At 39.0% G+C, this 17,839-nt stretch overlaps 1 protein-coding gene across 1 annotated transcript in view; it reads left to right on the top strand.

The window, feature by feature from the left end:
- Positions 1–17,839, top strand: part of pdia5 (protein disulfide isomerase family A, member 5) — a 44,697-nt gene that overhangs the window by 7,248 nt on the left and 19,610 nt on the right. Inside the window, exons 2-10 of the mRNA XM_026375956.1 lie at positions 630–756; positions 3,270–3,357; positions 7,768–7,851; positions 7,980–8,025; positions 9,817–9,909; positions 10,864–10,924; positions 11,798–11,865; positions 13,851–13,942; positions 16,630–16,701. Of these exons, the coding sequence (XP_026231741.1) occupies positions 630–756; positions 3,270–3,357; positions 7,768–7,851; positions 7,980–8,025; positions 9,817–9,909; positions 10,864–10,924; positions 11,798–11,865; positions 13,851–13,942; positions 16,630–16,701 (731 nt within the window). The remainder of the gene's footprint in view (positions 1–629; positions 757–3,269; positions 3,358–7,767; positions 7,852–7,979; positions 8,026–9,816; positions 9,910–10,863; positions 10,925–11,797; positions 11,866–13,850; positions 13,943–16,629; positions 16,702–17,839) is intronic.

Genomic DNA, 17,839 nt, shown 5'->3' with positions numbered 1-17,839 from the left:
TGCCATGTTTGTGCCGAAGCAAGTGTAAATTGCAAGTTAATGCTTTTGTGTTTATTAATATCAATTACGACTTACAGCCTCTGGATATGGACTGGTATAGTGTTAAAAAAATAACATAAACATAAGCTGAAAATGATGGTAATTGGCCACAGGGCTTGTAGTAGGTAAGCACACATTTCATAAACGTGCACAACATTAGTTAAAGCAGAGCACTTAAAATGCATCGCCTCTACTCTCAAGTGATTTTTAGTGTTAAATTTTAACACAAACTAAATTTCAGCCAACACAAAAATTAACAGAGTATGAATAGTAAGGATGTAGAACACATAATTAAAATTAAAATCGTTCAGTCTTTACAGGCCCTCCTTATCGCATTATATTATTGACAATATAAGTACATTTTTACAAGACAAGACAGGTTGTCTGTTCCTTTGTCCACATTACAGTACAAGGTATGTCTGTGCTTATCCAATAATGCTGTTGTACAGTACTTCTGGTCCAAAGTCCAAAGTAAATTGCTGCAGAGTTTCAGCAAAATCTTTTGAGATTTGATATCAAGTCCTGTTACTGCCTTTGTGCATCATCACACCATGAGAGATTTCATAATGGTTTTGTTTGTGTTTCATCAGGTTTGGCTGCTGCCAGTTCTCCACGCTGTGAAGGTGTCTCCTCTAATAGAGAAGGTCAGCGACCACAAGGACTTCAAAAAGCTGCTCAGGACAAGAACTAATGTTCTGGTTGTCTACACAAAAACAGGTAAATAAAAAGACAAATGCATTGGATCAGGCTGTACACAAGGATATACATCTGGTTCATGAGAAACATATTAAAGAAAGAACAATGAGGGGTTGAATTTGCCAGTAAGTGTGGTCTCATGTAGCAGCATTAATTTCTGGTTGTGCCTCCATTGTTTCTGGCAACAGAGGAGGCGGGACAGCAGTCCTGCCAAACAATTATAGTAATGGATCATGGATAATGCTTGAATTATCTCAATGACTCTCAAATAGCTTGTCACTTTAGAGATTGTTGTGAAACGGTGGAAAGCAAAAAAGCATTTGGCAATAGGCCTAAATCTGATATCACAGGTATTTCATAGACATCTAGAGTTTAACTGTTATTTTATTGTTACACTGTGATCTTCATATTTTCTTTTGCTGCAGAACAAACAATCCTTTAAGTGCACAATTACAGATAATGATAATAATTTTATTATGATCATAGAAGGTGACTTGAAATTCACATTTTCAGGGTGTGTTTGAAAGACACACAGCTACATCCCAACCGCTCAAGATTGTTAAGGAAAATGTAATTTAAAGCAAGAGGAGATGGTGCACAAACTACCAAATGAAAAATGTAATGTACCTTTTTAAATGTCTGTGTCCACATTATGTTTAGCTCCAACATCCCGATTCAGATTTTTAAAAGCCAGGCATTTGTGCAACTAATTGTTGCGATTGGTACATCACAATGTTTGTTTTAGAATGAAAATTGAGTGATTGTGCAACATTAAAACCCTTAATTGATGAAAATCACAATACTACAGTGGCACTATAGCCAGATTTGATATAAGGTGTGTCAAGTGTTTTATATTTTGAATTAATGTTTTATGCAGCTTCAGTCTGCAGCCTGCTATAAAGGGATGATTGCAGCGATTTGTCTCAGTAATGAACTTTGAAATGCTTATCTTATAGAATTAGAGAGCAGTTGCTAAATAGAAACTAAAACATTTTATGCATGCAAACATAGTTATAAAACTTTGTCTTCTTCCAACCATTAGGAAATCCCTAATGCACCACAGTAGATTTCAGTTCCATTTTCATTTGCATATTCTGAGAAGGCGAGGAAAGCACTCGGCAGGCTCGAAGAAGGATCTGCTTTATATTAATTTTTCTATTCAAAAGACACTCCTACCCCTTAGAATGCTGCAGAGGACTCTCAAAGCCCCACGGCCACAGATTTATTTGTTTTATAATTCATGGCCTGTATAAGCCTGCATCACTGTAGGTCGCTGGATACGTCTTGCATGTATCGAGCAGTAGTGCTGATTGGTCACTGGCTTTGGTATCACACACTCTTTCCTTCTTTAAACAAACTAAAAGTTACCCTCCTCATGCAGGTTTTTTTTTTCCACGCTGATTTAACACCCACTCCAACCAATTATCTAACTGCTTCCAGCCACATTGCATTCATTCCCTGTTTTCTGTAAAGAGTCTTGCCCTGTTCCGTTCCCAGTAGCAGCCTCTGACCCTATGAGGTCAGCCACATCCCTGGAGAGCTTTGCTCTGGTTAGTGCTCATTAAATATTAACAATGAGCTTATTAGAAATTCTACCAGCCAGTGTATGCTTGCCTTCTGCCCCATACAATATAATAAACTGATGCTTCATTGGCAGATGTTTCTGTTACCGACCCGGTGCGAGGCAGGACTCTGGGGAGTCTTGGCAGTGCCCCTAAATCTAAATATAGCTTTGGCCTGGAGTGTTGAGAAGCATTGTTCTCATTATGCAGTGAAGAAAACACATTTGGTTTGGAGGGACTCTAAAAATGATTCACTGTGTCAAACAGGCACATGAATATTACAGTTTGTTTTTCTTACTTAAAGGAATCTTCTTTGCTTGCCATATGTGATCATCTCTAATATTATTGTGTGCTCTGTTGTAGCTGGTACAGTTTTTTACACACGAGTTTCTCCTGTTTCCTAACACAGAAAGTAAACTGTACAGTTCAGACGTAACTTCTCCCCCTCATAAAATGTGCAAGTTTCTCCTGGTCATGAACTCAGTGTTGTCCCTGCCTGAGCTCACACTTGATGTTCATCATGGCTCAGAATATGGTAATAAGCAGCAGGCAGCAGGTACAGTACAGGCTATATGTTTTGTTAAAACATACCCACTGCGTTTACCTCATTTGCAAAAAAAATGGCCGGCTTCAGCAGCCAAAGAGTCTTTGTGTCACCATATAATCCGCCCATCTCCTGCTTAGTCCCACTATTGTAAGATGTTGAAAGCTGATGTAACATAAGCCCCCTCCCTAAGCCCATCCAGTGAAAAGCATTAGACAACCGTCTTCCATCACCTCACCAACTCAAACTCAGCGATCTCTTTCTTCATCACTTGGTGCTTTAGTAAGACGCCTAGCTCCACTGTAACTCAATTCCCCTCCTCTGTATTTGACATGACAGTGTGCTCTGTGTCTCAAGGTTTTGGGTTATCCTGAGCTATTGTACGGTTGCGGTAACAAGGCTGACCATGGTTTATTCTCTGTGTGTAGCTACATCAGGGGACTCCCACCTGAAACTGTTGTCCGATGTGGCCCAGACAGTAAAAGGCCAAGGGACCATAGCCTGGGTAAACTGTGGGTAAGTTACACATTCTAATACTTTTCTCCGTCACACCCATTGATATGAACTTCATAGCCTCCTTTGTTGGAGGGATTTAGATTTTCTGATGGCAGTTGTAAGGCAGAGCTATTTACTCCTTTTGAGTGTGTCTACTGGAATCCATCTACACAATTTATGACTTTTCTACTGGGGTGTAAATGGTGTAGTTCCACTGGATCATTGTATGGCCACAATTTGACAGGAGGCCGCTCACTATTATTGAAGCTCTGGGTCTAATGTGTTGTTTGTATGTCTTTATACCATTTCAGTCCTCCCTGGCGTTCTTTGTGTGATAGTGATAATGAAGGCACTCGCTTAATGCTGTGTGGGTTTTCTGAAAACCGCTTCACTTGTGCTTTTACAAACTGCTTGTACTTTGCCAGATTTTCTGTATCTTTTCATTTCTCTTCAAATGTGGTTGTATGCTTCCCACCATTCTTGTATAGAGAGCTAACACGATTAGTCAGTCCATCTCAATTAAATCCCGGACTTTTGATAGTGGTGCTACTATACACTATGCCCACTAGCATGTGTGATATCTGGTTTGATTGGCTTTAAGAAATATTAACATGTTTCTACATTAAATAAATGTTCTTTTTAAATAATAGAAATTAAACTAAGCACAAGAAGCCTACCTAAACAAATGGATTATCCAGACGTCCGAAGTTTCTATGAGAAAACAGTGGGTTTGAACTCTGGACCTTCTTGCTGCACCTCACTGCACCATTGTCAACCTCCAACCACCCCACTGAAAATGACCAATATATGAAAAATGTTAGATTCTATACTTTGTATAGTTTCTACAGAACTGCACATCTGTTTTCTGTCTTTCTGGAGCACATCTATCTCCAGCCCACACTGTGAAAGTGTTTACATTAACCACATGCAAGGTACTCCCAAGATACTGGCAAGAATTGTTTTCTCTGAGCTCTGCTTGCTTTGCTCCCCAGTGATCTGACTCTGGCTTGTTGTTCTTTCTGCTCTTTCTGGTGTTCAGTTTCACTTTCTTTAATGTTTTTTTATACCTGTCATCCCATCAACTGCATAAGCTGCCTTTTTCACAAGAGAGGAAAGAATGTTTCTTAAAAACAGGAAAGTGTGGGGTGGCAGTAACTCCCCTTTGCTCATTGCAACATTCACAATTCCTCTCAAGCTTATCGGGATTGACGACTGAGTGGACATAAAGGAAGAGAAACTAAAGTCACAACTGTCAGAAGTCTCCATGGTGCTTGCCCTTTTTTACTATTTGCTTTGTGACTCGTTGTTACATGATATCATCTCTCTTTACAACAACTCCACCACGCTAGAGAGTGTGCGAATGCTAAGCAGAGATTTATACTAGGCCAGATTCCTGCCAGGGGGCCAGAGCGAGCTGGGTTCTTCACTGCAGGACACATGGCTCCTGTGCCAGGCACTGTAGGGAAACACTGTGCTATTTGGCATATTTCTTCACCATCTCAGATGGACCGGCTCCAAATCGAAGCTCCAGCTGAGTGCTCGTGGTGGACGGAGGGAGAGAGAGAGTAAAGCGCATATCACAGTGTGAGAATGGTCAGCCCTGCCAAGGAAGAGGGCCACAGAGGCCAGAATGACACACTTTGAACAGATGACAGGGACCTGAGTGTTGGCCAACTGGGATCCACCATAGGGATGGATGATCTCATACAGGAAGGGAGAACAGGACTGTGTCGCCTGCTACCATTCCTCTGCAAATTCAGAAAAGACATAGAACATACTAAGAAACTTGGTCTTGTGCGAATCAATGAAAATAGCACGACAATCCCAACACGGATTAGGATTTATGTTTTGGAAGAGCAATAATTAAATGGCATGCAGGACTTCATCCTCTTTGCATGATGAATCCATTATTAATCCATTACGAAAGGGACCCTGTTGACTTTGGCCTAATGCAGAATTTTGGCCATTGCTCCAGTGTTCAAAACCATTAGACTTTTATAATATAATTTAATATAATGTTGGTTTTGGTTATGATTAGTAAGTAATTGCAGAGATCTGGGAACATTATTCCACTGGGTTAAGAAATATGACCGTTCAGACATTTTAGTTTGTCTTATTAGCTGTTGTTTAACAGCTTATTAATTTTGCCACTTTATTGGAAGTGAGCACTCATGACATAAATCAAAGTTGGATCACTGGTCTGTAAACTGTGATAGATGTTAGCAACAGACTATTTGTGATATAAATAAATCTCTGTTTGTGTTTACTGCTTTTTTTCCCTCCACTTTAGTTTAGCTTATGTGAAGTGTTTCAGACGTCTGTTTGTCTGATAGTGTGTGTTTCATGGTCTATCACACTTCTTAATGCTGTCATTAAATTCCTAGATCTTTGCAGTTACTCTGGTTGAGTACACTGCTTTCATAACTGCTGGCAACAATGACCAAAGCTCCTAAAATATGGAGTTGTGATCATAATCATTTAACACAGTATCCCTGACCTACAAGTGTCAGACATTGTGTCCTTCAGCCGCTTTGAAAAGAAAATCTTTCATTTGAACAAACATGATTAATATGGGTCAGTTTAGTAAGTGTTGACCATTTCTCTATTTCACTGTCTACTCTGCACATTGGTATTATTCCCAACGTTACATGATTGGATAATAGTTTTTCTTCTCATTAGCAGTACCATTGTAGTGTCCTGCATCACATCCATCATACCTTCTTACATCACCAGCCACAGATCTCCTCCATACTGAAGCGTTGGAGATCTGGAGCTCACGCATTGAGTGACGTCTTCTAGAGAAGAATGCACAACGGTTGTGCTCATCTGGTTCTTAGGGCCTCTAATGAAATGCTATTCATGGCCTTTGTTGTTTGCGTAGTGAACATTCGCTAGTTAGTCATTTTAACTCCTGTGGGCTTTGTCCTGTGATTGAGGAGTACTGCTTTGTCATTGATTGGTTCCCAGACACCGAAGTGTGGAAACAAAAGTGGCATGCAGCCTTTTTTCTCTGACTCAGCTTTACTGTGAAAGTATGACCAAATGAGTAAGAGGATGAAAATCCACATCCATTGTTCTGCTGGTCTGTGCCAGGTGTGTGGCACATTCACATTCTTCCAGAAAGTGCTGTTGTATTTCATGCCACCACTGAACAGCTCAATAAATACAAAAAAAACTATACTAATCCAAAGTCTATGTGTACCTGCACTGTTCATTCTGCTAAATTAATATTACTATTTACTACAGCTATGATTAATCATAATAAATTACATCTTTTGGGATATATATTTTTAATAAAGTCTACTTGAAAGGGTCCTTCTCTAGCGTTTATATTGACAGTTTCTTTGACATGTTAGTGAAACATAATTTGCGACCTCTCTATACAAGTGTATTGTTGCCCTCACAGCATTTGTCAGGTGTGGCAGCGTTTCAGGGAGTTAGAAACAGCCGACTGGCTTTGAATCGGTTCGCTGTGTGTCATCTCCAAATACGTGTCAAGGTCACATCTGCTCCTGGTGTGCCCTGGTTGGTGCCATCTGCTTTAATGACTCAGCAAAATGTGGAATTAAACATCCATTACCTGAGATGCTGCCTGTCAATAATGTGAGATTTACTCTTCTTCGTATGATGCAAAACTAGACTGAACACATATTTGGCTCGCTGCAGGTCTTAGAGCCGTAATAGAATTGTACCTCTTTCAGTTCGTCAGCATCAAGCCTTATCTACAGCCAGGATCTCTCTCCATCTCTTGCTCTAAATGAATTCATATTTTCCATGCTATATTACAGACGAGGATGAGTACTTCATGCTGCTCATTGTGCCTCAGTGTAAGAAGTGTGAAGCATGTGTAGGTGGCTAGATACCATATTTATTTCCTTTCCAACCAGAGCCTTTTTCAATTACAGAAATAAGCCTTTGTTCTACAGACAGTTTCTATATGCTGACATGCTGTACATTCCCATTGCAGGTGTATGTGTTTCTGTATGCATACTGTATTAGCCGTGAGTTTTTCTTTATTCAACACTGTACGTGAGATTAGATTGATGAATGTTAATACAGTTGCCTTCTCTTATGTTTTCTAAATTAAATTCAGTAAAGCTTTATTGGAAAGACATTGTGGCCAAAAACACATTGACAAAGCTTCTTAAACAGAATTAAGTACATAATACACAACAAGAAAACCAGAAATTCAAGCAGTTACTGAACAGAATGAAAAGTATGTGTATTATATAAAGACAATAAAATAAAAAATAAAGACAAATAAGAAGCTTTTGACAGCTCAACTCATTCTGTCACATCAACAGCTTAAAAAAGGAGTGCTCTCTTTAGAGTTTCTAATGCTTTTTATAATTTGCCTGTGTTCAGTATATGGTTTATCATTTGGATTAAACTGAAGTTCCCGTTCTTTATTTTGATCTCTCTCCTTCTCAGAGATTCAGAGGGTCGTAAGCTCTGTAAGAAAGTGAAGGTGGACCCGAGCTCCAAACGTGGGGGAGCAGAGCTGCTACATTACAAGTGAGTAACCAGAAACTGTTCACACCTCAGGGCTTCCTGGGAAGCGTCCCCATGTTCCCAGCTTAGGAAGCATGTTATTCACCGTTTACTTCTGGTGTTGTGAGCCCTGTGTCTGCTGTGTCTTGCAGAGATGGGACGTTCCACACCGAGTACAACAGGCCCGCTACCTTCAAGGTGAGTGCTCAGCCATAATTTTAATTGGGCTGATGGGCTAATGGCTCTTCACATTCATATTAGTGATGCTTGAACCCTATTCTACATTTCTGTGGATCCCAGTGTGTCTTTATAGATAAAATGTAATAGTTTAGTCAGATAAGGGCAACTGTATTTATTTTGTTATAATGAAAATGTGTTTTGTTCTTACTAGTATGGTGTTTGCAATTAAAATCCTGACCTCATAGCTATAGTGATGGTCGTCATATGTTTGTACTAAGCACAATCATGTCTTTTAAATTACATTACATTAAAAGAGACAGATACAGTGTTGTGATTGATTAATACTTAGATCCTTGCAGATTTATTTGTCTAAATCTTATAATCTTATCTATAGCTTTCTGTAGAAAATATGAATGTAGGTCACATTCAGTGGGCTGTTTATTAAATGCAGTATACTCAATATTTTTAACAGTGTATCAAACGACAATGTGAAAACAGGGTGATAATGTAAAATGTGTTGCTTGTAGTGATGAACCTACAGAATTATCAGTTAAATCTGCAGCTCCCTTCAGCTTCACAGAGCTTTATACCAAGTTTCAGTTCATTGTTTAGATGTCCAATTCTCAACTTTACTCTTTTTAAATCTCATTGCTTTGGGGAGTTCTCCAGCACATCAGGACACTGTTCAGCACCAAAGAGTCAACAACACGGATTTAGAAGCATTTAGCACAGAGCAGCCGTCAGATATTTTCTAAAAGAAAGTGAATACTGAACTTTATAAGTAACTTCATAAATAACTTCCAAGATATTTGCAATATGAACTTAAAATATGATTAGTTTATGTCAATTTAAAATGTGGTCAGTGTTGTTTTCACAGGTAATTTCTGCTGTCCCACAACACAAACCTTTAAAATGCATTTCTCATTTTGGTAATAGAAATTAGAATAATTAAATAGAAAAGTAATTATAATAATTGTGATTTAGAAAGTACTTGTTGCTTTTTTCTCAGCTATAACATTTTTGTTATTATTTAATATTCTGGCAAATATACAGGGAAAAAAAAGACATTTTATAATAACAGATGTAATTAGTCTACATTTAAATGAATACAACCAGAGAAATCAAGGTTCACAACATAAAGACTTGTTTTATGTAAATTACAATGTCAAATTATGGTCTTTCTTATAGAACTAATTGTGATTTATATATAAAATGATAAACAGTTCATCTTTAATTGTGATTCACTTATATACTTGAGCCGATGCTCTGTTCTCTTCACCTGCCTTTATTTTATTATTCTGTTTTGATATATCTTTACCATATCTCTTTCACTGACAGATGGATGGGCCAGCGAAACACTATAACACAAAAAGTCTCCGTTTAAACCATAACAAAGTAACTAATCTTGATAATAACATCATTATCATTTAATATTCTACCCGTGTCCCCACTGTCATTGTTATAGTGCTGCTGAGTGAAATATTTCCTGCTGTTCCCACTGCAAACATATGGTTCATTATATTTACAGGAAGCTTTACCAAACCCATTACCAGACACTTAAAGGTACTGAAATAACTTTGACACATCTTGGATGCACAAACATGTTGGTCTATATGAGCCTCCATCTGGCACAGCCTACAGCATTGCCTGAACTAAATTTAGGAGGGAATCCGCAGTGCTCACGTAAATCAACACTACTCGCTCCACAGTTTGAAGCACAATTTTGTGCCAGCGACAGTTTGTTGCATGAGCTAAGTGTTGTCTTTGATAAAGTTTCATCATGGCTTTTTCTGTTTTCTCTCTTTTTAGTCCATGGTAGCATTTTTGAAAGACCCGTCAGGACCCCCACTGTGGGAGGAGAACCCCGAGGCAAAAGATGTCGTTCACCTAGAAACAGAAAAAGTAAGTAGTGACCTAAAGAACTTTTTGTTCTCAGGATAAACTATAAAGAAGGAGCTGCTGCATTGTTAATTGCAGACATCCAGAACATTAGTGTTGACTTAAAATTACTGGGACACGACAGGACGGTAAGGAGGAAGTTAATGTTAATGTCCTCTTCAAACTCTACAAATCAGCTCAATCATCACAGATTTAGTCAGTGTAGATCATCAAGTCTACTAATACAATCCTGTCTTTACACCTGACAAAATATTTCCAGACAGGTCAAAGGGAACCTGATTTAAAATCCCTAACACATAGCCTAACATCCTAGGACATTAATAGATGTATGCTGCATTCTGAAAGCTCTTTAATTTAATGGACATCAGTCCTGTCACTTTTTGCCTGCCCGTTCTCTCATGCCTGCAGCCTTGTTGAATATTTCAACAAAAGATTATGCTGAATACAGGTTTTTAGGGAGTAGCTGAGCTCATGAAGGTGATGATGAGAAAGAGAAACTAGTATGAACTGATCTTCCTGCTGTCCAAAGAAGAAAGTTGTTTTTTTTTCCATCGTTACTGATGTGATGACTGTGTAATTTACACAGTCTACCAAACTGCTGAAAAAGCAAAGATCATGGTGTGCTTAGTTATTTTTAAGTTCGCTATGCTAAACGGAGAGACTGCCCTGCAGCATGCTGTAGGAGGAATGCCATTAGCCAGGTGATGAGCAGTACTAGATGTTCACCAGACACAGAGTTTGGAGTTTGACCCAGAGAGTTGTTGTGCCATCACACTCGATAACCTTTTTACTTATGCTCAGACGCCTCTACTGTAAGTATTATAGGGAAAATGGAGAAAAAACACAGTGAAAATTGCTCTGAATATTTTCCGTAGCCATTGTTTATACTGTAAATATTTAAATAATAAAGGCTAATCATCTCTTTCTCTCCCTCCCTCTCTGTCTCTTTCTTTTAAGGACTTCAGAAAACTGCTAAAGAAAGAGGAGAGGCCGATCCTCATGATGTTCTATGCTCCCTGTAAGTCCTTTCATTATTATAGTGTTCATTCAGTCACAGTCACAGTGACAGAGACGAGCAGTGTTCTTTTAGCTAGACTGAATACATTCTGATCAGAAGATGGTGTACTACCAGAAAGTGACAGCAGCTATTAATGTCCAGAACGTATGAAATGAACTTAGAATAAAAGATGTCCCACTTGAACATGGCGTATACAGTTGTGGACTAGATCTGCTCGGTTTGGCAATACTGTCATAATCCTAATCAACCTAGCAGTGGGTTTTTCATACACATCTTTGTATACATGAATATACTGTGCAGTGTTTGCATTACTGATAAATATCTCCATTATTTATTCTGAATAATTGTTTGTAAAATTGCCTGTGTACCTAGTCACCTGTCTGCAGAGCTCACACTGACATCTTCAAATTGCTTGTATTGCTTGACCCACAGTGCAAACATGGACTTCCAGTGAAAAACTAAAAAAAAAGCTTTGGAATAGAAAAATGTTTGACATTTTCTCAGCATCTAATTAAAAAAAAAAAAGTTAATGGGTTAATAAAATGTGTTGAGAAATTCTGTTGATTGGATGACTGATCACCTCAATTGTTTTGAGACCAGCTGCACAACAGTCATGTTTAGTTGGCATAGATTGAGTGTCTTGTCTCCTGTTGTTGCTCAAAAGTAAAGTGTTCAGTTATTATAGTCAGTGCTTTTCACTATATCATATATTTCACAGCCGAAAGCGCACTGCAAGCTGCTCTCAACAAAAAAAAACAATTCTCCTAGCAGATGATGGGAAAGCTTTTGACAGTTGTATCGATGCTGTCATAGCAGTGTTTCCCATTGAATTCTCTGTAATATCCTCTGCTGTGTTTTGTATTTTGGTTGCAGGGTGCGGTGTATGTAAGAGAATGCAGCCAATCTTTCAGCAAGCAGCCACAGAGACAAAGGGAAAATATGTAAGTCTACTGAATCTTCCCCCTGCACACTTGGTCAGCTGTCTCAGTGCATTAACCATCTCTGATTTGCAGCAGTCCTTGTCTGATCTTTGCAGATTAGATCAAATGTGTCAGCAGTCAATGTGTGGATCAGCCTAAATGGTTGTATTTCCTCCAAAACTTTTCATTCAAATAGAAACCTCAGCAACCTTCGCAGCACGGGGTTTGATTCAGGAGGATAATAACCCAGAGGGCCTTTAAAGACTATTTTGAAGGCTGGATCCTCCCTCTGCGGTGCTTGATTTATACTTTATCTGGTTTTTGTTTATATCGAGACACCAGAGCAATTACAATAGTTCATTCAAACACCTACCAATCTCGCCTAGCAGTTTGTTTTTTAATGAGTTTAGTGCTTTATACAAGTATTATACAGGTGTATAAGTAATGACTGTATTAAATGTTTTTTAACCTGGCACCTGCAGCCAGAATTGAGGGCTAATGTCCTTATGGCTGAAGTTTACACCCTCTATATAGATTTTATGTCGGTATAGTTTGCCCAGTTTTTGTGTATACTTCCCAACTTCTCCTTTCCCTCGCTGGGGGAAAATAGTTGTTGAAATGTTTTTTGTCAGCATTGGAGAGATGCACATACACACAAAGGCCTTAAAGGCTTATTAGATCAGCAAGGGAAACAAATTCTTTACGTTCATAAACACTTCGCCTTGAGTCAGCCGCCCAAGGAGACAGTGAAGTAGAGTAGTGTGTCGTGTTTGCCTCACATGAATCTGAAGAAAATATAACTAATTGCATGTTTGCTTGATTATGGAGCCTTCTCGATGTCAGCCTCTCAACTTAAGATGCATGCACAAGTTTGTGTGTGTGTGTGTGTGTGTGTGTGTGTGTGTGTGAGATGTTGACACAGACGTTTGGTCACATCACAGACACAGAAAGGTTGAAAGGTGAGGATCAGGATCTCCTTGATGGGATTATTACAAATTTGGCACAACCATGGAACCTATAGGAGTCCCTCTCTTCACTTCCTCTTCCTGGTAGATAACCAAGACAAAGGGCTTCCTGTTGTGTTGTTTTGAAAATAGTAGACTTGACATCAAGTCTTCATGTTGCAGCAAACGTGCATTTTGCATTGTAATACGTAAATATACATCCAGTGGCAACAAAAGGTATGTGAACCATTTGAAATTATGTGGTTTTCTGCATTAATTTGTCATAAAACTAACATCCAAAATATTGCATACCGAACATAATAATATTAGTATGTTTACTTTAGCCGTACACATTAGAATTGGAAATGTTAAAGCATATGTGATAAACATCTTGTTGTTGGCATGCAAGTTAACATGCTAATGTTTAGACATACATTCTAGTTCATGTTATATGATTATAATTAGCTTAGCATTCATCTTTCTAAAATGATGGCTGATACAGTGGTTGTATGTAGGTATCCACAGAGCTGTTCCTCTGACACCACCCTTACGACAATCTTAATGTTTTTTGCCTTACAATTAGCAGAATCTCTCTTCCTCGATCCTCTTATGTTATTTTAGTGTGAAATGAGCAGAACAGTTCCCCACAGCTGCTAGTTTGCCTTTAGACAAATGCATTTACTATACTAATTGCCTTTTTAATGCTAACAGGTATGCTACACCCAGTGAAAGATGGTGCTTGAATAAGTGTTATGTGAAACACGTCTAAAATTAGGTGTTTTTGTCTTTTTCCATGTGGTTGAGGCAAATCTGTCATGTTCTGTGTTATTTAAATAAAATGTCAATAAAGAGTTGGTGACAATATTGAGTTTTTGATCACATCCCTCTTATCAATATTCATTGTATCTGTGTTGGTCTTTTTTCATACTCGCAGTAATCAATCTTTTTTATTTAGGAGTCTTTGGTGATGTTTAATGTAATTTCTCTGTCTCGTCTCTCTCGCTTCACTTTACTTCACCTCCCTGACAACCCATGCCTATATTTCCCTTTTGTTTTGTTAAGGTGCTGGCGGGGATGAATGTGCACCCAGCTGAGTTTGACAGCCTCAAGCAGGAATACAACGTCAAAGGCTACCCGACCTTCTGCTACTTTGAGTGAGTCGAGTCCTCTCATCTGTCTCACTTTAGGCTCAGTCCTCATTTCCAAAGCTCAGAACATCTTAGTAGGGACACTTCAAACAGAAAGCGCAGTCCGGGCCTCTTAAACGCCAACAGACGTGATGCTGGCAGACTTGCACCTTGCAGACGTGATCCTCCAGGTCTAGAACTTGCTTCTATCCTGTGTAAAGGCGAAAGTTTCTGAAAAGCCTTATAATCCTCTGGTATTCCTTTTGAAATAAAGTAAACTCACAGGAGTGTTGGGTGCAGCTCATGCTATCGTCAGAGGAGCACGGAGGACACACTGGTACTACTAAGGTTGTGCTGCATGAAGTACAGCTGGAAATATTAGTTGACAGATAAGAGAATTATCCTCTGAACTATTTTTTTTTTTTTTTAAACAAAAACGCCAAACAATGCCTGAGATTCTGTTGGCAGTTGCGTCAATAGCTAACAATGCAACAACAAAGCAAAGCTGTGCTGAGTCAAAATGAGTCAGCGTTCTTAATTATTAGCATGTCAGACTACATCAAGGCTTTTAATGGTGTTCCTTCAAGAACACCTTAACGTCACATGTGACATTGATGTAGTATGTTTTAGTATTGGGGAGAGATGTATGCTGCTGGTAAGCTGATCATTTTATGTTCCTGTTCAGTCAGCATTAAATATGTACAGTATATATACACAGACTCAAGCTTTTAGCCACATTCTCATTAAGGACTGAGAGTGTGACTGATGGTGTTTGTTAATGCAGACCCCCCAGCCAGAGCATCCCTGCACCATCCTCATATTTACAGTGGTGTTAACTGCCTGCTGGCGCTCTGTAGCTCCCACTCTCTTGTCTGCTCCTTATTCTTCCTGCACCAGTTTTATCATCTGCATTTCCACATTAAATACTCTCTCATTTCAGTCTGGCCTTTTAATTAGACGAGGACTGATTAAGTGCCTCTGTGGTTAGTCGGTGTGTGCGCGCTCTTCCTGTAGGTGTGCACTTGATTTTTGTGTGTATTGTGTGAATGTGGGAACACACACACATGCCCACGCACTCATGTGTAGCCGAGCCAGAGCCAGTCTGTTAGCTGGGAGCGCATTAGTGTCAGCGCAGGACTGGCTAACGACCATTCAAGCCCATTGGCTTCAGTAATGAGCCTCTCACTGATAAACAGCAACTAATCACTACAGGGTAAATCGGCATCAACACAGCTGGAGTTATCTCGCCGCTGCACCTGGTAAGACCAAGTGTCCAAGGTCTTTTACCCTTTTAGTCCTGCATATTAAGAAAGCTACAACTACTCAATACAGCAGCAACTTTCTATCAATTAAAAAACAGTAACTGAAACAGTTTCAGCTTCTTTGTCCTTGTGGTGTCTTTTAAACACAGAAAAACACACCAGACAGTAAAGCAAATGACATTTATCACACATTTCCTCAAGTTGATTTTACAAGGTTTCAGTGTACTTTACAGCAGCAGAGATAAAGCAAGCGATTGTAGACTTGGTCATAAATCTCACTGATTGAATTCCAAGCAGCGACGGGTCGGAAGTCGGTTTACTTAAAATGCAAGTTCTAAGCTCCAAATCCAGTGTGTGTGTGTGTGTGTGTGTGTGTGTGTGTAATTGTGTATCACCTTTAATAGTGTCCGCTACGTATCTTGGGAGCTGTATCTGCGGTCATCACCACCCTCTGTGTTTGCAGAATCACACTACCTAGAGCCAGTTACTTGTGACACTGATCCCTTGGGCTGAGCCACCACATCCACTTCGGTGCCTTCATTTAGTCACAGTGAATAGAGTAGATAAACTCATTCCTATGAAGAAAATCAGCTTAAGTTTTGAATCTTTTCAGACTGCAGAGCAGAGGATATGCTTCTGGCTCATTTCAAATGCATTACAACAGGCTACTGTCATTTCTTATATGCAATCTTAAGCTAGATGTGAAAAATACAAGACAGAGGAAGAAGTATCAGTCATTGTTGAACTTACCATCAGACCATTTGTCAGCTCTCATAGAACATTTCCTTTTGGCTTTGGGCTGTTTTGTTTGACTCAGGGTTTTATTTTGGGTTATATTTTGTTAAAAACCCTGTCTTTACATTAATCACATATAACCTGGATTACTGCGATTTTCATTGTCTCTTCTCATCTGAAATCAGACTTCACCTCTTTTTAACTACACTTTATGTTTTATGTGTTCTGATCATTTTGTTAGGATGACAGTAAACACATTTCTATTGAAGAAGTTTTGTTAAATGGCTAATGCTCTGAAGAAATTATCCTTTGTGAATTGGAAACACCAAACCAAAAAGTATTGAGTGCTTTATAATGAACATATTTGGTTATGCAAGTTGGACATTTCTGTATTGAAAACACATTCTTAGGAAATAATCTAAGATTTAAATATGTGTAAAACAGGTTTGCAATATTTCACTTTGCATGTCATTAATCTAAAATATACCATTTGAACTATTTGAGTCTATTTTTTTTACAAAGCAGTACATTTTTTGTGATGCACTACCATGTGATACCTCAAAGGAAGCTTTTCAGTTGTGTAATCTAAGGACCTCAGTTAAATAAAGTATCATATGGTAGTGTTTTTAAAACACTTTCAACATACTGAGCCAAAACTGTGTCTGTTGCTAACAGATGGTTTAGAGTTCATGTTTTCTTATGCTCTGTTGTCTTTAGGAAGGGGAAGTTCCTTCATCACTATGAAAACTATGGCGCCACAGCCAAGGATATCGCAGACTGGATGAAAAAGTGAGTATGGTCCTAATCGTTGTCATGTTCTGAACTCAAGTTTCAATTCATTCTGCTTTCTGCCTGCTTCTGCCTCTTACCTTAAATGTCTGGAATCACTTATTTTTCATTTGACCTTCATTGTAACTTTTCTTGCCTCTCATCAACTTGACTCACTCGTCATTACTCTACACCTGCTCGGGTCTTCGTCTCGTTTTGGCTCACAATCTCTGCTCATAATTCCCGATCTCACGCCTCTGCTCGTTTCGCTTCCCTTTCTTCTTCACTTCCGTTTTGCAGTGTTGTTTAGGTCCTGGCCAGAAAACCACAGCTGTCCACTGGGCTGCAGCCTGAGGGACGGAGCAGGGCTTTCACAGCTGTCACAGGAAACAGAGTGAGATAGGCAGAGGATGTATTCCAGCTACAGCCGCTTTAACGCACTGACATAACAACTCCCTCCCCAGTCCAAGCATTACTACTCTGCTTATTCAGGGCCCAGCAGTATAATTCAGAAGTGTTTGCCAGGCTGGCAATCGAGCAGTCATGTTGGCAGAATAGTTGCCATGTGAATGAGTGATAATCCTGAATAGATTACATCTCGTATTTCAGTGTTGACTTGAAATGGTCATACATTTCTGTTTTATCTGTTTCTGTCAAAAATGCTAAAATACAATTTTACACAAATGCACTGACCTCAGAGCACAAAATGTATTGTTCACTATCATGTAAGGTGGAAGACTGACCTTCTGCGAGCCTCAGCACATATGCAGGTTTGGCTGCAGATGGGGAAAAGCTGATAAGGGTTTTTGAACTAAACTGTGTTGAAAGGTTTTAGTCTGATTTGCTGTGTTCATATTTTAAGACATTGTGTCCATTGTGCTCTTTTTGTAGGACACTGCTTCATATTTTTTTATCTCCTCTCCCTTGTTTATCACACAAATTCTCCTCCCAAATTTTGATGAAGTTTCAGTTATGTTAAGACTCAGCAGTCTCCAGTTTTTTAATTCCCCATGCAGTTTCATTCCACCTTTTTACTCAAATAAATCATTCTTTTTGCCAACAGAATAATAGAGGTCAGAATCTGACATTAACCCTCAAACTATGCTATTGAAGAGTGAGGTCTTTTGTTTTTCTAAATTTCACATTATAACAAGTCTCG

Source organism: Anabas testudineus, chromosome 21 (genome assembly GCF_900324465.2).
Source record: "Anabas testudineus chromosome 21, fAnaTes1.2, whole genome shotgun sequence".
Lineage (NCBI taxonomy): Eukaryota > Metazoa > Chordata > Actinopteri > Anabantiformes > Anabantidae > Anabas > Anabas testudineus.
The sequence above is the reverse complement of the archived record's forward strand: the minus strand, read 5'-3'. Positions and strand labels throughout refer to the sequence as shown.